General features: G+C 36.7%; 1 protein-coding gene across 1 annotated transcript in view; it reads right to left on the bottom strand.

Annotated features, from left to right (window-relative positions):
• The window catches only part of bcl11ab (BCL11 transcription factor A b), a 49,816-nt gene extending 29,638 nt beyond the window's left edge, over positions 1 to 20,178 (bottom strand). Inside the window, exons 1-2 of the mRNA XM_056459416.1 lie at positions 19,830 to 20,178; positions 13,120 to 13,455 (exon numbers count right to left, since the gene is read on the bottom strand). Coding sequence (XP_056315391.1) covers positions 13,120 to 13,455; positions 19,830 to 19,884 — 391 coding nt within the window. The 5' untranslated portion in view covers positions 19,885 to 20,178. The remainder of the gene's footprint in view (positions 1 to 13,119; positions 13,456 to 19,829) is intronic.

Raw genomic sequence — 20,178 nt, 5'->3', positions numbered from 1 at the left:
ATCTGCCATTTTGCCCAGCTATGTGTATTGTGTTGTACATGTTATCAGATGATTAGTTGCCCTCCTATGCATTGTCGATTGCCACTTCCAATGCTCCAAGAGCTGAAGAGCAGCGCTGTAAGTATCTTTACAGATGCGCATTGACACTGACTTTACTCCTCGCATTATAAATTCATTTCGTTTCACTGTGCGGCAAAAACAACAGATGTTGTTCGACTCCAGTGCAACCAAATGACCCAAAAGGAATCCAGTTTGCATGCAAAAGTGTGAATAAAGAATTAAAAATAAAATAGAGATGAAATCACACACACACACACACACACACACACACACACACACACACACACATTCAGGAAACCATGACCCTAGACACAGACAGTGAGGGGCCTCATGGGTCTTTATCTCATTCTATAGAACACAGATAAGACACACCAGCTGCAGACCACACACACACACACACACACACACACACACACATATATATTGCCTCAATCATATTATAACACCTTGCCCTGGAAATACCCACAATTAACACGAGAACATTTAATCTCCAAATTAGCTTTGAATCAACACTGCGGTATGGGTTTCCTTTAGGGCATATAAATACCAAATAGATGATTAGAAGGGCACATTTAGCCATTTCCCATAACTATTTTCCTGACAGCGCTAATTTTTTACAGCTTAATACCTATGCTTGACACTTTTTTTGCCAAAGCTAAAGCCAAATTCAAGCTAGTACAGTACAAATCATTTACTGTATATCACATATCGCCTGCAATATATCAACACAGACCTGCAAGCAATTTTGTATTCCCAGGGCATGACACTATAGCCACAAACACACACACACACACACACACACACACACACACACACGCACACACACACACACACACACACACATACATACACACAGGTGAGTCAAAAATCAGATTTCCCTGACAGATCTGATGATTGCATAACTTTATACTGAAAGGGGGGTGGGTAAATGTGTTTTTATGTTGTCTGCAAGCCCTTCCACACAAAAAACCACACACATCTACAGTATACAGTGTTTCAGCTATAATTAAGGTCAAGTTTAAGCAGCTTTCAAGCACTTTCCAGATGCATATTCAGATGCTAATTGTTACTTAATTCTATAGTATAGTATAGTATAGTATAGTATAGTATAGTATAGTATAGTATAGTACAGTACAGTACAGTACAGTATAGTATACACTAAAATGTAATAACAAAAAGTCAAGACAACAAATATGTTTGTGTTGCATATGTTTGAATATGACTTAACATTATTAGGTAATATTATTATACATAAGTTTAAGTTAATAATCAGGTTTCAACTACATTATTTAAGTTATACAAACTTAATTTTTTGTCAGTTTGATTGATGTAAGTTGAGATGACCTGAAAAGTTCCTTTGATTCAACTAAAAAATTTAAGGCAGCAATTTTTTTACAGTTTATAGTATAGTATAGTATAGTATAGTATAGTATAGTATAGTATAGTATAGTATAGTATAGAATAGTATAGTATAGTATAGTATAGTACAGTCTAGTCTAGTCTAGTATAGTATAGTATAGTATAGTCTAGTCTAGTATAGTACAGTCTAGTATAGTATAGTATAGTATAGTATAGTATAGTATAGTATAGTATAGTACAGTCTAGTATAGTATAGTATAGTATAGTATAGTATAGTGTAGCGTAGCGTAGCGTAGCATAGCATAGCATAGCATAGTATAGTATAGTATAGCATAGCATAGCATAGCATAGCATAGCATTGTATTGTAAGGAAATTTTCGATGGCATGTTTGCCCCAAGTCCATTATTGAATTACCGTCATTTACTTGCATCTTAAATCTTTCATCTTTTGCAACTTGTATCATTTTTCATGATAAATTCATATTTATTTTCAATTTCAAAAGATGCTGGTAAAATTAAAAAAGACCGATCATTCTACAGGCACATGCACAGACTCCAGAGTTTTCGTTTAATGCAAAGTGATGCTGAGTGATTTATTTTATTTTATTTAAATAGTTCATTATTATTACTTATTTATTATAATTATTTTTTATGGGTTTTCACCTTTAATTGATAGGACAGTGGAGAGTATTGACAGGAAAGTGTGAGAAAGAGAGGAAGGATGGGCATAGGACCACAAGGCAGGAATTGAACTCAGGTCGCCGTGAGCACAGGAGTGTATGTGTCGACACACTAACCACTACACCACTGTCGCCGACATTACTTATTTATTAACATAAATAATTACAAAAACCACAAAAATTAAGCTTTTTTAAACCTTGAAAACTCTAGATTAAAATTCAAGCATCTTCAAGGATTTCCATCACCTGTACGAACTTTGATATTTATATGAACATAACTAAAAAAGGTCTATATTTATCCAGTTTTAACCATCCTGTCATTTTATGTAAGATTGGTTCACTTTACAGCAGTCATAGTTAATGGTTTAGTAATAGCAAGAATTGTACTTTACAATAAAGCGTGAGTGAAATATCATTACATGTCCTCCAATTATCCTTTAGTCAGTTTTATGAGGTCATAAACCTTCATGCAAAATAATAATGAAACACAACTATGCATGTAGCACTACAGAAGACTGCTGTTAGGGCTCAAAATGCCATGTCAGCTGCAAATATATAAACTTCACCACAATACATGCTCTCGTCTGCTCTCTGTCAATGTCCTAACAATGTCCTAACCTAAACCCAAATACTACCTGGATATTGATAAGCAGCAAACTAGGAGTTTAATGAGGCAACAGTCATAGTTAATGGTTTATTAATAGCAAGAATTGTACTTTACAATAAAGCGTGACCGAAATATCATTACATGTCCTCTATTTATCCCTCAGTCAGTTTTATGAGGTCATAAATATTCATGCAAAATAATAATGAAACACAACTATGCATGTAGCACTACAAGACACTGCTGTTAGTGCTCAAAAATGCCATGTCAGCTACAAATATATAAACTTCCTCAATACACACTTTTGTCTGCTCTGTGCCAATGTCCTAACAATGTCCTAACCTAAACCCAAATACTACCTTACTATTAAATAAGCAGCAAATTAGGAGTTAATAGAGGCAAAAGCCATGGTTAATGGTTTATTAATAGCAAGAATTTACTTTAAAATAAAATAGTGTGACTGAAATATTATTACATGTCCTCCAATTATCCTTCAATCAGGTTCATGAGGTCATAAACCCTCATGCAAAATAGAAATAATAACACAAGTAGTATGCATGTCGCACTGCAGGACACTAACAGGGCTGTTAGTGCTCAAAATGCCATGTCAGCTACAAATACATAAACTTCACCACAATACACGCTCTCGTCTGCTCTGTGCCAATGTCCTGCCATATGCCCACTGAAAGGAAACCCCTTGGCAGCGTCTGCCAAGTCAAATGCTCTGTCATGTTGTGTCACCACACACAAGCTCTTGCACAGAATCGCAAAAAATAAAACACTTTTCCCCCCTTCTAATTCATCTGTCTTTTGTGTAGCATCAAATTACCCCTAAATAACAACTCATTTTGTCTTAAAGGGTTAGTTCACCCAAAATGGAAAATTCTGTCACTCTTTATTCACTACTTGCTCCAAAACAGAACTGGTTTGAATTTCTGTCTTCGTTGAACACAAAAGAAGATATTTTAAAGAGAGCTGAAAACCTGTAACCATTGACTTCCATTTGTTTTTCACTCTATGGAAGTCAATGGTTACATGCTTTCAGTTTTCCTCAAAATAGTGAGCAAATTTACATATTTGGGTGAACTATGCCTTTAAGAAATGATTTATAAATTGATATAAATCAGACTAAGACTAAACTAAGACTTTTGAATTTGAAAAATTTGATTTGGTGTTGAAATCTCAGACAAATGAGAGCAATATTTGAAACATTACTCGTGTTTCTATCAACTGTAAACATTTTTTATGTATGCTTTGGCATATCACATTAAACAAACAGAATAGAAAGGACAATATGTGCATAAAATGTGTCTAAAAATATGTTAGAACACATTTATCAAGTCCTTGATGGACAATAAAAAACTCATGATTCATGCATGCAAACCATTTCAAATCTTTGTTTCAGTCTCTCTTTTTTGCAACCAGGGAAACCACTGTAGCTTTATTTTTTTCCTACATAGTAATAGTTTTTTTCCCTTCTTCTGTTTTTTCAGTCTTATTTCTTCTTTCTATTTTCTACAAGGATATTTAGAAGAAAACTGAAAACCTCTAACTATTGACTTCCATTTGTTTTTCACTCTAAGAAAGTCAATGGTTACCTGCTTTCTTCAAAACATATCCGTTAGTGTTCAACAGAAGCAAGAAAGTCATAAAGGTTTACAACCACTTGAGGACGAGAAAATAGTAAGCAAATTAAAATTTTTTGGTGAACAATCTCTTTAAGAAATGATTAAACTAAGAGTAAACTAAGACTTAAGTTTGGAAATTTTGAGTTGCTATTGAAATCTCTGACAAATGTGAGCAAGATTTGAAACATTACTTGTGTTTCTATCTACTGTACACATTTTTATGCATGCTTTGGCATATCACATTTAAAAAATACAGGATAGAAAGGACAAGATGTGCGTAAAATGTGTCTAAAATATGTTAGAACACATTTATCAAGTCCTTGACGCACAATAAAAAACTAGAGAAGAAAACACGTCTGTTTTTTTTTTTTTTGTCTGGAGAAAAGTCTTCATGTTGAAAAGTAAAACGTTGTCTTCAATACAACAAGTTACTCTTTTTATTTAAGTCTTTGCTTTCTAAGACAAACATGAATCTATTGAAAATGATCTGTCATTTCTGATTTTGTTTTTCAAAAGCCTGTAAAGCTCTTCAGTGATGGTGCACTATTGGGGATCCCCACACTTCCTTCCCCCCGTTCCACTTGCTCTCTTCCAGCTAATGATCCATAACTCTCTCTGGTTAACAGAACGGTGGATCAGTGCCAAAGCCATCAAGAGACCAATGCCAAGAACACCAGCAGACATCGGAGAACATAACAGAAAGAGTCCATTTCATCTGAGTTTAGCAGTCACGCTCAGTTAACCTGCAATGCAAATATGATTTGCACAATAAAACGTAATAGTTAACTCATCATCAAAGATCTTTACCTTTTATCTACAGTACATAACAACTAGCCACCTATGCGGACCAGGAGATGGTACATTGCTTATTAAAGGCATAGTTCACCAAAAACTGAAAGGTCTGTCCCTTTTACTTTTTCCAAACCTGTTTGGGAGTTTCTTTCTTCTATTGAAGACAAAAGAAGATATTTTGAAGAAAGCTGGAAACCTGTAACCACTGACTTCCATAGTATTTGTTTGTCCTACTATTGAATTCAGTGATTACAGGGTTTCAGTTTTTTTTAATATCTTCTTTAGTGTTTAACATAATAAAGATTTGTAATCAAGAAGGGTTAGTAAATGGTGAGTAAATATTCATTTTTTAAACAACAATATGTGACTACTGCATTTCAATTTATTTTGGACTTCTGGTTTTGGGAACTTCCATTCAAAGGAACTGAAACAGTTCAAGTAATAAGGCTTTATAAATCATCCAAATGCATAGTGAGAACTGAGTTAGAAGTATGTTTGTGTTATGCTTTATTTTTATACACATAAAAAAAAGAAAATAATTTTGCCACTTTTTCAAAATGAGCTGAAACAACACAATTCTTGAGAGTTTGTTTGGGACAACTTAATTGTGTTATGTTCAATCTACTTAATTTTCTAAAAACAATTATTCATTCATTTTCTTTTTGGCTTAGTCCCTTTATTAATCCTGGGTCGCTACAGCGGAATGAACCGCCAACTTATCCAGCACGTTTTTACGCAGTGGATGCCCTTCCAGCCGCAACCCATCTCTGTAAAACATACACACACACTCATTCTCACACATACACTACTGACAATTTAGCCTACCCTATTCACCTGTAACGCATGTCTACGGACTGTGGGGGAAACCTGAGCACCCGGAGGAAACCGACGCAAATGCAGGGAGAACATGCAAACTCCACACAAAAACGCCAACTGACCCAGCGACCTTCTTGCTGTGAGGCGACAGCACTACCTACTGCGCCACTGCGTCGCCTTTAAAAACAATAAATTTTTACTTCTGTTTACTTAATTTCTTTCTTCTGTTGAAGACAAAAGAAAATAAGCTTTCCCGCAGCAACCAGTTTGTCCAGTTAGCTCTTCGTGTACGTTGGCAGACTCGAGGTGCAAAATCTGAAAACGTGGTAAAAATCAGATGAGGGCTTTTCTTTTTCTGGACGGCTTTTGTGAATCGTCGTTGGTTGGGTTTAGGGAAGGAGGAGGGTGGGTCAGCCGATTGGCCGGTCGCACGGTCAATCATTCTGTCATCCAGGCAGACAGGTGGAAGGTCGTTCGACAGCGGCCTCTAGCGGGTTTACGCGAGAATGGAGCGGGTGCAAACGGCGCTCGCGAGAGACGTTCAAGACGTGAAAAAGCGCGCACAGCGGCCTCTCGCAGATTCGCGAAAACAAAAGCTGCAAAAACACGTACCTCCCGGGATCTATTTCACGGTCTCCAGAAACGTCCACAGGACTACGTTCTCAGATTGAGCCTGGGTTGGCTTTCAAGCATTGATTCCTTTGTCATTTTAATTCCTCCAATGCACTTTAAGAAATTCTTGCGGCCTTCATTTTTTAGTTGAATCAAATTTAACCTTCCTGTCGTGTTCGGGTCCAATCTGACCAACTATCAACTTAAACCACTCGTAAATATTGTGTTTTACATCTAATTGCCGCAAGGCCTTATGATATCCTCCACACTATGCATTTAAACATGTAAAACTGATGATCATCTCTTTCATTGAATTTTGAGTGTTTTATTCAACCTTGTTACACCTGTGGTGTTCCCGGTCAAATGTGACCGCCATAGGAAATGAAAGGGTATGAATGATCTGTATTCAACCATCAAACAGAAAATATCCCCATACACAAGCAAAAGTCACTCACTCGCTCACACACACACACACACACACACACACACACACACACACACACACACACACATTTCAGACTGAACAATGACTTTCGTGGGTACACATCTCTTTCCTGTGCTCATGTGCCGATCCTCTCACGTGATTACCTCTATGACATTACATGTTCATTCTGTAATACATTTTCAGTGCCTATTTGTATTTTCACTGCAATTATTTGATGTCTAATTCTATACATTCATGTTAAACACTAGTTTGAGACATTGTTCACAGCTAGAGAATGTTTTTAGAGCAATTTAACAGAATTTAAAAGACACCGGTCAATTTTGACCAGGAACACTAAAGTAAGGGGCGAGAGCTAAACACGACAGGAGAGTTATCTTTTGTTGCCATCTCATCTTATATTAATTAAAAATATTAAGTTAAACTTTGCATAACTTAAAATATGTAGTTGAAACCTGATTATATTTAACATAACACATTTGTAGTCTTGACTTTTTGTCATATCGTTTTTTTACAGCATAAAAAATTTTATCCCAGCCATCAACATTCTTCTAAATATATCCTTTTGTGTTCAACAGATGAAAGAAATTAGGGTTAAAAACACACGAGGGAGTATAAATGAGTCGTTTTAATTTTGGGGTGTACTGTCCCTTTAATAGGGGGTTGCTTGTATAATTCCCCCAAAGCTTCATGAGGCATTGAAATATCATGGCTTCACATGGACGTACTTAAGAAAATAACCCCAGAGAGATACCAGATAAGGGGGCAGGGGATGGAGGTCTGCAGAAGGGGGTTATTGCCTGAGCTCATCGTCTGGCCGCTCGGGGGCATTCAGACTTGAATAAAATAGGGGTGTGATGGGGTGTTTTTAAGGAGGGGGGGCAGGGGGTAGGTATTAAAAGCTTCAGTGTCCACATGCATATCTTAAATTGTTTATCATGCAAATTTCTCCAAGCGTGAACCTTTAACGGATTCACCATTTACAGCCGATACAGAATTCCATCTGTTGTGATGGGCATCTGCTTGCAGGACGCGACAGATCACGCGTGTGCTTCACATGTAACGGCGAAAGCGTGTGACCTGTCTGGACTAGTCCGGGAAAATATTGTATATGGTGAGAAATAGTATAGGCAGGGATGGGCAGTATTTATGATACAAGTATTTCAAATATGTCTTTAAAATAGTATTTTGTCATTTGATAGGGTTTATGAAAATGGCTTAATATTTTGTATCAAAATACGTAAGTGTCTTGTATTTTAGTATTTTTAAAATACTTTGTGAGAAGTCTACTTGATAACATCAGAGAAATACAGCTTTAGATTGGAGCTTTCTCAGTTATTTGCCCTGGGCTTGAGATCAGAAAAGAAAATTGATTTATATTGAAGAAGGTGGATAATGCTTGGAGTATGGAAGCATGTTTTTTTTTTTTTTTTAGTTTAGTTTAGTTTATTTATTTACAGGGTCAAGGCACATTAATAAACATTACTGTAAAATGTGCCAGAATTAGCCAAGAATGGCTATTTTTCATCTGTAGACCCCTTACAGAATGTTAAAAAGTCAGACCTAAAATAGAAGCACAGAATAATAACATAAAATACAATTCAAGAGTTCACACTTAGCTGATAATCAATAAAGCATATTTGGCATGTTGTCCCGGAGAGAGCCCTGAGCTCGTAATATCCTCGAGCCCGGGGCTCCCTCCCCTTAGAAGGGCGAGAGCGGAGTTCGAGCTCAGGTAGGTCTCGAGGACTCCCCTGCTTGTCTCCGTGAGAAATGTAAACTAGTATTGTTTTAGGTGATAATTGGTTTAGTCGATTGGCTATTGTTTATGTTTTTGGACGGTGGGAGGAAACCGGGGGACCCGGAGGAAACCCACGCGAACACGGGGAGAACATGTAAACTCCACACAGAAACACCAACCAGCCCGATAGGAGGTTGGACCAGCGGTGTTCTTGCTGTGAGGCAACAGTGCTAGCCACTGGGCCACCGTGTCGCCCTATCGGAAAAGGGGGAGGAAGTAGGGGTGGAAGCTTCAAGACGAAGATAACTGGAGTGAAAAACTCTGGTTATTTATAATGCTTCCCTAATCATCTAATGGGTCAGATTACGGAGCTAATGAGGAGCCAGCCGTGTTGATCATAAGCACGTGATCCTCTTGAAATTAGTTTATAAATAAACCACACTTTGATATATAAAATACAATTAAAAAGTAAAAAACAACAGACTGATGGCAGCAAAAGGTGTCAAGAATACAGTACTAATGCTGACAATGCTGATTTGTCACTAACCAATTTTTAACATGAGACTGAAAAGAACGAAAAGTAAGTGATCTTCTAATTGTTGGTGGGATGGAGTTCCATTCTCTAGCAGCTTTCTCTGAAAATACCGACTGACTAAATTTACTTTTTTTGAGAGGAATAATACAATCCCCTCTTTCACCACCTCTAGTAGGTCAGTGTGCAGTCGTTCTAATATTCACAAACTGATTTAGTGGTGAAGTCGGGTTATGGTAAGTCTTAAACATTAAACAGATATGTACATTTAATTAAATTAAATGGTGATACCTACAATTATTCATCGGCTGTTTAAATTGCCAGTAGTATAGTTAATGAGGAAGAAATATATCTGCCTAAGGATGTCAAAGTGGGACAGCATATGAAAGACAAATATTTGATGATGCATACAGACTAGTCAAAAGCACCTGACTCAAGTTATACGGCATCAGCAGGATGTATATGAAGAGTTTATTTGCAAAAAATGATAACTCCATTTTTAGTAATTTTGAGATATCATGTTTTTATTTTGCGCATTGAAGAAATTATATGGAAGTTACATAATGGAAGTTTTTAGTTAAATAAAAACAAGTAAAAAAATTATAGATATCTAGCTACTCATGTACAGAAGGGGTAGAGGTGAACGAGGTGGCAGAGAATCTCTTAAAACTTGCTCAGAGAAAAGCTGTTGTCATCAAATATAGTTTATTTCTACTTACTACTTACTATCGAATAGGCCTATTCATGGAAGGTTTGCAAAGACGGTTCATGCTAACTTGTAAAAGTATTTTTTACTGTATTTTTAAAATACAAAAATACAGTATTTCATCTTGATAGATTTGTGGCTGCTGTATTTTGTCATTATTTTGATGCACCTAAAATGGAGGTATTTGTTTTTTATTTTAAAATACATTTTAATGTATTTTTGCTCATCCCTGACTATAGGCATGCATCATATATTCTTCTTACACTCTATTTAAGGTGATGTTCTTACAGTGTAATTAGACAAATATGTAGTTTGGTTACATGTAATTATGTACTTTAATACTAGAGTAAGTATATGTGTGTGCTTCGCGTGTAACAGTGAAAGCTTGTGACCTGTCTGGATCGAGATGAAGAAACATTATATATAATGAGTAGTACTATAGGTATGCATTTAAAAATGCGCTATTTATTCTTATTGCACACTATTTAAGGTGATGTTGTTACAGTGTAATTACACAAATATGCACTTAGTTTGGTTGCATGTAATTATGCACGATGTACTTTAATACTTTAGTAAGTATATTTGTGTGCTTCGCATTTAACGGGGAGAGCGTGTGACCTGTCTGGACCAGGGGTGCGTTTCCCAAACAACGACCTAACTCTGTCGCAGATCCATTGTTTGAACCATGTTAGTTATAATGTAAAACGCCCATAATGACGCTCTAAACGGGGTGGAGTAACTACTTCTTCAGAGCAAAAACTCATAATTTCTTTGTAAAAAAGATATTGTTTTACACGCACACACATAACAAAATCCAATATTAGTTTTGGTAAAAACTTGCACTTGCTTTCCATATTAATTGAAATATATGTAAATGACACATATAGTTTACTTTGCAAATATTATTGAGAACATTACATATTCTATTCTAAAACATAAAATCACTTACAAAAGCTAACATGTATTCTAATATCATATATACATCATATAAATAAATAAATATATAAATAAATAAATAAATAAATAAATAAATAAATAAATAAATAATGAGGCTATATATCAAGAAATGAAATTTAATATTTATTATTTATTAGGAAATGAAAAAATCCTACTTTAATAATAATATTAATAATACTAATGATGATGACGATTATTATTATTAATATTATTATTATTATTAGTAGTAGTAGTATTATTAATATTAAAATAAGATTGTATATTTTATAATATTATTTTTAAAGTCTACTTTTACAATTTGACACATGTAAACCACTGCAGAAATGTGCTAACCAACAGCCCCGTATCATACACAGGCTACAGATAGACTACTTAATAAATAACCTATAGCTTTCGCCATGAGCCACGACTGTGTTCCAAATGGCATCAATGTTTTTTCAAGTGCACTGCGAAGGGAGCGCAATTGTAAGCATGAAGATCACTAAAACTGAACTGCACATTACATCTAAGAGAGATGCCTTTAAGGCTTTATTTAAAAAAAAATATTCCAAGTTTAAATGTTAGAATGTTCTAAGTGAATAGGGCACAGGGGGATAAGTGGGAATAGAACACAGCCAGGAACTATGTTTCTAGCTACAGCTCCAGAGCATAGAAGTTTGCGACGCAGTTTGTGAATCAACCAACTATGTTTGTAACGACACAACTTGCAAACTTAGTTGGCTAATGATGGTTTTCAGAAACGCACCCCAGGATGGGGAAACATTGCATATGATGAAAAGTAGTACTATAGGCATACTGTTATATATTCTTTTTACACACTGTTTAAGGTAATTACACAAACATTGCACTTAGTTTGGGTACATGTAATTATGCATAATGTACTTTTATTATTATAGTGAAAAATAAGTGTTGCCATTTTTTTAAATTTCACATTTGATTCAACGTGTAACCAGTTCTTTGATATTGTTTGTGAAAACTGTTTCTACGCTAATGTGATTTCAATGGGCAATAAATTTTTTTTTATGCTGAGATTATTAAATTCAGCATGGTTTGGTTGTTGTTTATGTTCATTAAAGTAGTTAACAATTGTTAACAAATTAAAATGGTATATTAACCCAATGTTGGGTCAAACATAGACAAACCCAACATTTGGTCTTTTTAAAATTATTGTTAAATTTAGGCATCACGGTGGCTCAGTGGTTGGCAATGTCGCCTCCCAGCAAGAAGGTTGCTGGTTCGAGTCCCGACTGGGTCAGTTGGCATTTCTGTGTGGAGTTTGCATGTTCTCCTCATGTTGGCGTGGGTTTCCGGGTGCTCCGGTTTCCCCCACTGTCACATGCGCTATAGGTGCAGACATGCGCTATAGGTGAATTGGATGAACTAAACTGGTCAAAGTGTATGAGTGTGTATGTGAATGAGTGTGTATGGGTGTTTCCTAGTACTGGGTTTCGGCTGTAAGGGCATCTGCTGTGTAAAACATAGTTGGCGGTTCATTCTGCTGTGGCGACCCCTGATAAATGAGGGAATAAGTCAAAGAAAAATGAATGAATGAATAAATTTGAATTACATTTTTTAACCCAACTGTTGAATTTGTCTATATTTGACCCAGCGTTGGGTTGAGACAACTCATAATTTTTTTAGAGTGTACAAATAAATGATAATATAATCCCAATTCAAACTAAAAGGCTTATCTGGGACAAGATAATACAGCATCACACTGGAAACTAAAACGAAAACCCTACAAAATGAATTAGCATCCTAGCAGGGAAACTGTAAATGCATAACTGCAACATAATACCATAATGCATGCTGCATGTTTTTCCTCGCTGTGGCTAACGCAAAAAGAATCACTCTTTCATACTTATGAAAATGACTACAATCCGTAACAATCTGCGGCAGGTCTTTTCTCAGACAGCTGAAAATGATTTTCTAGTCTTTTTCTCTCGCTCTGCAGCTATACATTTACTGGAGTGAGATACGACCTTGTGAAAACCACACCAAACACAGCAACATCTGCGAAAAGCCAAATGAGAGAACTGAGAAAATGCCCATTCATAGTGACAGCGAGGACACTATTTTCGTCGCGGAAAGTGGAAGGCTGTAAAAAAAAACGTGAGCAGGAACATGGTATTCATCAGGGCCTTTCAATTAGAAGTTTGGCCTCTCATACGCAAGCATCTGTTACTCTACCTGATAAATTCTCCTGCTTGGGCCGTAATCCATGAGGCGTGGAGGCTAAACGCTCCTCTCCGTGGGGCGAAACTTGAACCGCCACCTCCACTGGGATGCAGGCTCGCCGCAGGCCTGCGGGTGGAGGCGACGGGGGCAGGTCTGAACTTTTGTCCATGCATAGGCGTCCTTGACACTGCCTGCGTTTGTGCTCAATGAACACCAGGATGTCGGCCAAAGGAAACCTGGAGCGGCACTGACCACAGGTGAGCAGGTCCTGGTCCCCTTTAGGGGTGGATGGTTCTGATCCGGGATTGCTTTCCCCGTCCTCTGGGATATCTGCCGTCACGGGCTCGGCTACAGTAGGAGAAATGCAGAAAATAGGTGTGAGAGATGCTATGGTGAAACCTGATAATGACTTTATAATTGCTAATTACACATGTAGCATAAGTGATAATTATATTCAAGTTCGTTTGAATGGAAATGTGTTGCAGAGGTGTTATTAGGCATGGATTGCTGACATGACATTTAAATCAACATGACGATTAGACTAAAAACTTTAATTATTGAAGACTTCCATTCAATATCATGTGACAGAAGCCCCCTGTGAAGCACATAACCTGCACTGGATATTTATCTTTTTGGGAACCACCAGAGATGGGCCACCCACTTCGAATGTTATCACTCGATTGAATGGGTGTTATCAGTGGTTATCAGCTGATAGATATGGGTAGGGATTTTCTGCACCTACTGGTAGGCTCAGAAGGCTGTTATCATCCATCCACATGGTTAATCAGCTATACTAATAGCGAAGACTCCCGATTCTGATCTGTTTTTACATTACTGTGACGGATGGGTTTAGGGTTGGGGTCGGGCTACACGTCAATAAAATACAATTAATGGGAAATTTAATAAATAATATAAATACTTCTCGTTAACTTCTGGCCATAGCCATATGTGATTTATAGCTGATTAACCATGTGGATGGATGATAACAGCCTGAGCCTACCAGTAGGCACAGAAGGCCTCTATTGGCCCATATCAATCAGCTGATAACCACTGATAACGCCCATTCAATAAAGTGATAACATTTGAATCGGCTGGGTGGGCATTATTTATGATAAAGTATTTTAAATACAAAAAGTATTTTGTAGTTTGTATTTGATAGGGATTATGAAAATGGGTTAATATTTTCTATCAAAATACTTAAATTCATTCATTAATTTTCTTTTGGGAAACCTTCTTTGGGAACTTAGTCCCTTTATTCATCAGGGATCGCCACAGAGGAATGCACCCCCAACTTATCCAGTACATGTTTTACACAGCGGATGCCCTTCCAGCTGCAACCCAGTACTGGGAAACATCCATACACACTCCAAAATACTTGTGTCTTGTATTTTAGTATTTTTAAATTACTGTAAAATACTGTGTAAGAAGTCTACATGATAAAATCATAAAAATGCGGCCTTGGATTGATGCTTTCTCAGTTATTTGCCTAGGCTTGAGATCAGAACAGAACCTTCATTAAGAAGGTTGTCAATGCTTGGAGTATGGATGTATGGATGTAATGCACACATAAAGAAAATAACAGACAAATGGCATGGGTATATTTGAGTGCAAGTCAACAATCATTGAAAATAGCATACTGCACAATGCTAAAACCAGTAATATGTACTGGCAGTATAGTGTACAATTCAGCATCTGCATTTTGGCATAAGAAATAAGATGGAATAAAATATCAGGACATAATCATTCTCAGCCTCGAATGCAGATGAACTTTCATTCATTCATTCATTTTCTTTTCGGCTTAGTTCCTTTATTAATCTGGGGTCACCACAGCGGAATGAACCACCAACTTATCCAGCTCATGTTTTACGCAGCGGGTGCCCTTCAAGCTGCAACCCATCACTGGGAAACATCCAAACACACTCATTCAATATGGACAATTTAGCCTACCCCACACCCATACCACATGTTTTTGGACTTGTGAGGGAAACCGAAGCACCCACAGGAAACCCATGCAAACACAGGGAGAACATGCCAACTCCACACAGAAATGCCAACTGACCCAGCCGAGGCTCAAACCAGCGACCTACTTGCTGTGAGGTGATTGTGCTACTGCACCATCGTGTTTCCCAGACAAGCTTTAGAATAATAAAACACCTAAAGATGGTGTACTGGTGTTTACTAAGAGGGTAAACCGAGACTCTTTCAGTTAAAGAAGAACTGAAAACATCTTGGGAGAATGAGTAAACTGCACATGTAATTTTAGTTTTGGATTAATTGCTGATGTAGATGCCAGGAAAACAACACAAACAACATAAAAATAAGTCCTACAAGGGGCTGACTTAAACTTGCTCAGAGAAACGCTGTTGCTGTCAAACATTGTTTACTTCAGTGAGTCAGTTTAATGGTGAAGAGATTGATCAAATATGCCTATTGATGGAACGTTTGCGAAGAAATGTTATACTCCCATGTAAAAGTATTTTGTAGTATTTTCAAAATACAAAATACAGAATTTATTTTGATACTTGTTGCGGCTCTTGTATTTTGTAGTTTATTGTAAAAACGAGGTATTTGTTATTTTATTTTAAAATACATTTCAATTTTTGTCCATCCCTGGGAATGACAATAACATTGTTACGTTTTGTTGTACTTCGGTGAGCCACCTCTGTTTAATGAAAATATTATGGAGAAAAATATATATTATTCATAATTTCATAAATAATAAATAGCATTTTATGATGATAAATTGAAGATAAATCTCAAAAATGAATATCAAAAATAAAGATAAATCTCTTATGCTATTAAGAGTTCATTTTCCTTTGTCTTATTCCCTTTATTCATCAGGGATCACCAAGTGGAATGAACCACCAACTTATCCAGCATATGTTTTACACAGCGGATGCCTTTCCAGCTGCAACCCAGTACTGGGAAACATCCATACACACTCATTCACAAACATGCAATATGGCCAATATAGTTTATCTAATTTATCTATATTGTTACGTGCCTCCCTTATCTAGGACCAGGGAAACACGCAACAATTGGGGGCTCGTCCGGGATATGAACCTGGGACCTTTTGCACTCGAAGCAAGAATCATACTTCTAGACAGGGCCTAGATAGGGGAGGCACATAACAATACCACATGTCTTTAGACTGTGAGGAAACCCCGGAGCACCCAGAGGAAACCCACGCAAACACAGGGAGAGCATGCAAATGCCACACATAAATGCCTACTGGCCCAGTTGGAACTCGAACCAGTGACCTTCTTGCTGTGAGGCGACAGTGCTAAGCATTGAGCCACCGTGTCACCCTAAACAATTATCATTAGTATTATTTTTAGAAACTTAACTTTTCCTTCAGCCAAAATGATTTTATAGTAGAGTACTGAGAGCAAAGAGTCAGTTGCTGTCAGGACACACATAAGAGCAGCGGTAGATTCCAGAAAAAGTGTAAGAGGTAAGGCTACTCTTGGTCTCACTGCGCTCTGTATTTCACATCTCTGAATAAATTGAAATTCACCTAAATTGTTACGTGCCTCCTCTATCTAGGGTCAGGAAAACATGCAACAATTGGGGGCTCGTCCGGGATATGAATCCGGGACCTCTCGCACCTGAAGCAATAATCATACCTCTAGACAGGGCCTAGATAGGGGAGGCACATAACATTACAGCATGTCTTTAGACTGTGGGGGAAACCGGAGCACCTGGAGGAAACCCACGCGAACACAGGGACAGCATGCAAACAGAAATGCTAACTGGCCCAACTGGGACTCGAACCAGCAATCTTCTTGCTGTGAGGCAACAGTGCTAACTTTTAAGCCACCTTGTCGCCATATAGTAAGAGTTGTTTTTCTCAATGTCACACCAATCAACATATTTAAGGTAAAATTCAGAAAAACGTTTCAAAACAACAGTGAAAAGTGCTAAAATAAGAGACCCCTTATATTTTCCTCAAACATCAGACTTAAAATAAAAAAATGGTGTTTTACACACACACATACGCACACACACACACAAAACATTTTTACTGCCTATTTATCATCTACCCATATGTAGTCACATGGGTGTATAATAAATATGCTGATTGGTGATATTCATGCAGTATATGCATCAGCACAGCAATTCCACCATTAATATCCACTACTGAAACTCTGACACTTCTGTCAGAGGAATCCTGAAGATCAATCAATGAAAGGGAGATGCAGAGAAGATGAGAAACCAAAGACGGCCAGAAAAAAAACAGTGGTTGCCCAGTAATGGTATAAAGAGGAGGGGGTTGTTCGCTTTAGTTGCATGACCCTGTTCATTATCCTGCCAATCTCACGTCTTAATGAACCCAACACCTCTGAGAATCAAAAAATAGATTCTAATTTGACTTCGAGATGATTGGAACCCATTTAGTTAAAAGTGCTGGAATCCTCTGAACCGAGGTTAGCTATTGAGGGGAGTATGTGGGGTAGTTCCCTGAAGACAGCCAGAACATATGAAAGAGCAATCAAGACCATATCGTGCGTCTGAACTGGGCTGAGGGAGATTGTTGCCATCAGTGCTAGGTTAACCCTAATTCTGTGTCAGGTCGTGTGGGCAAAAGGTGGGGGCGACGATATAGGAGTTTCTCAGGAAAATACAGCATTATAATTGATCCCCTGTAATGTTTCTTTTCTCTCAAGACATGTTTAACACATCTCGGATTGAAATGTGCACTGGGCAAACACACTGTAAAGAATTATATGATCAATTAGTCATGACAACATATGTTTTTAGGTTTATTAAACTAAGTTGGTCATGTTCTAATTTAATTTTACATGTTATGTAAGCTTTTTAAGTCAGTTTAACATAATATAAGTTCAATAGACTCATAAGGTTAATTTGATTCAGCTTAAAGATTTAAGGCAACTAGTATTGTTTTACAGTGCAGGTGATTTTTTTATTATTTAAAAAACTATTCAATAAACTATTATGGATACTTTAAGATGTAATGATGTAATATAGCTTATTTATCAACATATTAAATTACAATAAAGACATATAGGTCTATCATTTACACTAAATTATTAAAAAAATTCTTAACATTGAGTATTAAATGCAATAGCTAGTTAGTAGTTAATTTCTACTATTAACTACTGGCGTATTACTTTATTATTAAGATATTGGCTGTTTATTAGCATATATAAAGTAGTATTATCTTATTCTACATCCCTAATCCTACCCAATACTTAACCATAGTTATAAATTAGTAGTTTCAGTTAATAGTGATAATTATACCTTAAAATAAAGTAAACTGTACTATCAATATAAATTGAAATGTGGGCAAACAGGCGATTTTTTTTATTTATTTTTTTATTATTTTAAAAACTTTTTAATAAACTATTATGGATACTTTAAGATAATATAACCTGATGTAATGCTGCGTATTTATCAACATATTAAATTACCATAAAGGCATATAGGTCAATTATGTTGTTAAATTATTTCAAAAATGCTTAGCACTAAGTATTAAATGCAATAATAGTATCTGAATAGCTAGTTAGTAGTTAATTTCTACTATTAACTAGTGGCTTATTACTTTATTATTTTTATATTGACTCTTTATTAGCACATATAAAGTAGGATCTTATTCTACATCCCTAATCCTATCCAATACTTAACCATAGTTATAAATTAATATTTTATTGAGCTAAAGGTTTCAGTTAATGGCAAGATTTGTACCTTAAAATAAAGTGTAGCCAACAAAAGAATACCATATTTTAAAACTGTACTATCAAAAGCATATCTAAGAACACAGGGTATCTGTCTCAATTTAGATCAGCAACACAGTTCTCCTTTTTTAATCATCTCTGACATACTTTGTCATTGACCCACATGTCCTCCGAAGCAATGTTTACATAAGCAACACTGTGAATGTATACAGAACTGAACAAATGGGCGAAGGCTGGGGCTGAGACCAAGTTCAAGTTCATGCAGCAGTGTCTTTCATCCTGAACGGACCTTCGTTTGTCATGTTTCTGCCCTCTAGCGGATACACATCACAACTCCGTATCGGAAAACACGCACAATAAAACACAATTAAATTAAACACAGATATTAAACTGAACTCTAATAATTCAAGCGTAACAATCACGTTGATATGGAGTTCGTGTAGGTTTTTTTCATTCATAATAGATTTAATATTTGTAAATACAAAAATTAGAAGCTGTACTTGAGGTGCTTGGAGAGATTCTCCGGGGATTTAAACAGGTATGACAAAATACCTCAGTTGTACGTGCAAAATAATATAAATAAATCTCTGTTTCACTAAAGAGCAATCCTTAAATCACTGAATTATAGCTTGATGTTTGTCTTTCAAGAATATTGTGGGTAGGAAACACTTTAAAAATTAACATTTGCACTTGTTTCTGTTACGGAAACACTGAATAAGCATACATGCTCCTCATAAAAGTTAATAATAATCATCATACGCAAACAAATGCATTCATTAATTTACATTATTACAAGTTTCTGCTTTTAAAATACCTAAAGGGAATGTGAACGCAGATTACTTAAAACTGCTTACAAAGAACGTCTGATTTATGCATTTGTATACACACACATATGCGTAATGCGTAATCAACCTTCGCGCGTACCCTTAAAACGCGCTTTGTTCTAAAACACGAGACGCACTTCACAAGACACACTTGAGCAATCCAGACTGATAGAAAAAGCAGAAGAACTTTTCGCTAACTTACGCGAAAACTCCCGTTTGCTTAAGTGCTGGGGTTTGCCCTGCTTGCGGCGAGACATGTTGGACTCGGTCTCAGCTGGGCTCACATTGGGAAGCGCCAGAGTCTTCAGGGTGTCCAGAGTAAAAATCTTCTTCAGCGATGCATCGGGTATCCCACATGAATTATAGAGAATAGTGCAGAAAAGACGCTTGTACCGGCGAGAAGACGCTTGTGTTGGGCTTCATGGCTTCTTGGAGAAGAATACAAGACAGGAATGGAAAGTAAGCGAAGCCCCCTGAGCTGCTGCAAGTTCAAGTGCGGACGTGACGTGCCAGCGAACTTGACCGTCCAGAGAGGTAGATGATGGACATGG

The sequence above is a fragment of the Danio aesculapii genome, chromosome 6, assembly GCF_903798145.1.
Source record: "Danio aesculapii chromosome 6, fDanAes4.1, whole genome shotgun sequence".
NCBI lineage: Eukaryota > Metazoa > Chordata > Actinopteri > Cypriniformes > Danionidae > Danio > Danio aesculapii.
Note: the sequence above shows the minus strand (reverse complement) of the source record. Positions and strands in the feature narration are given on the sequence as shown.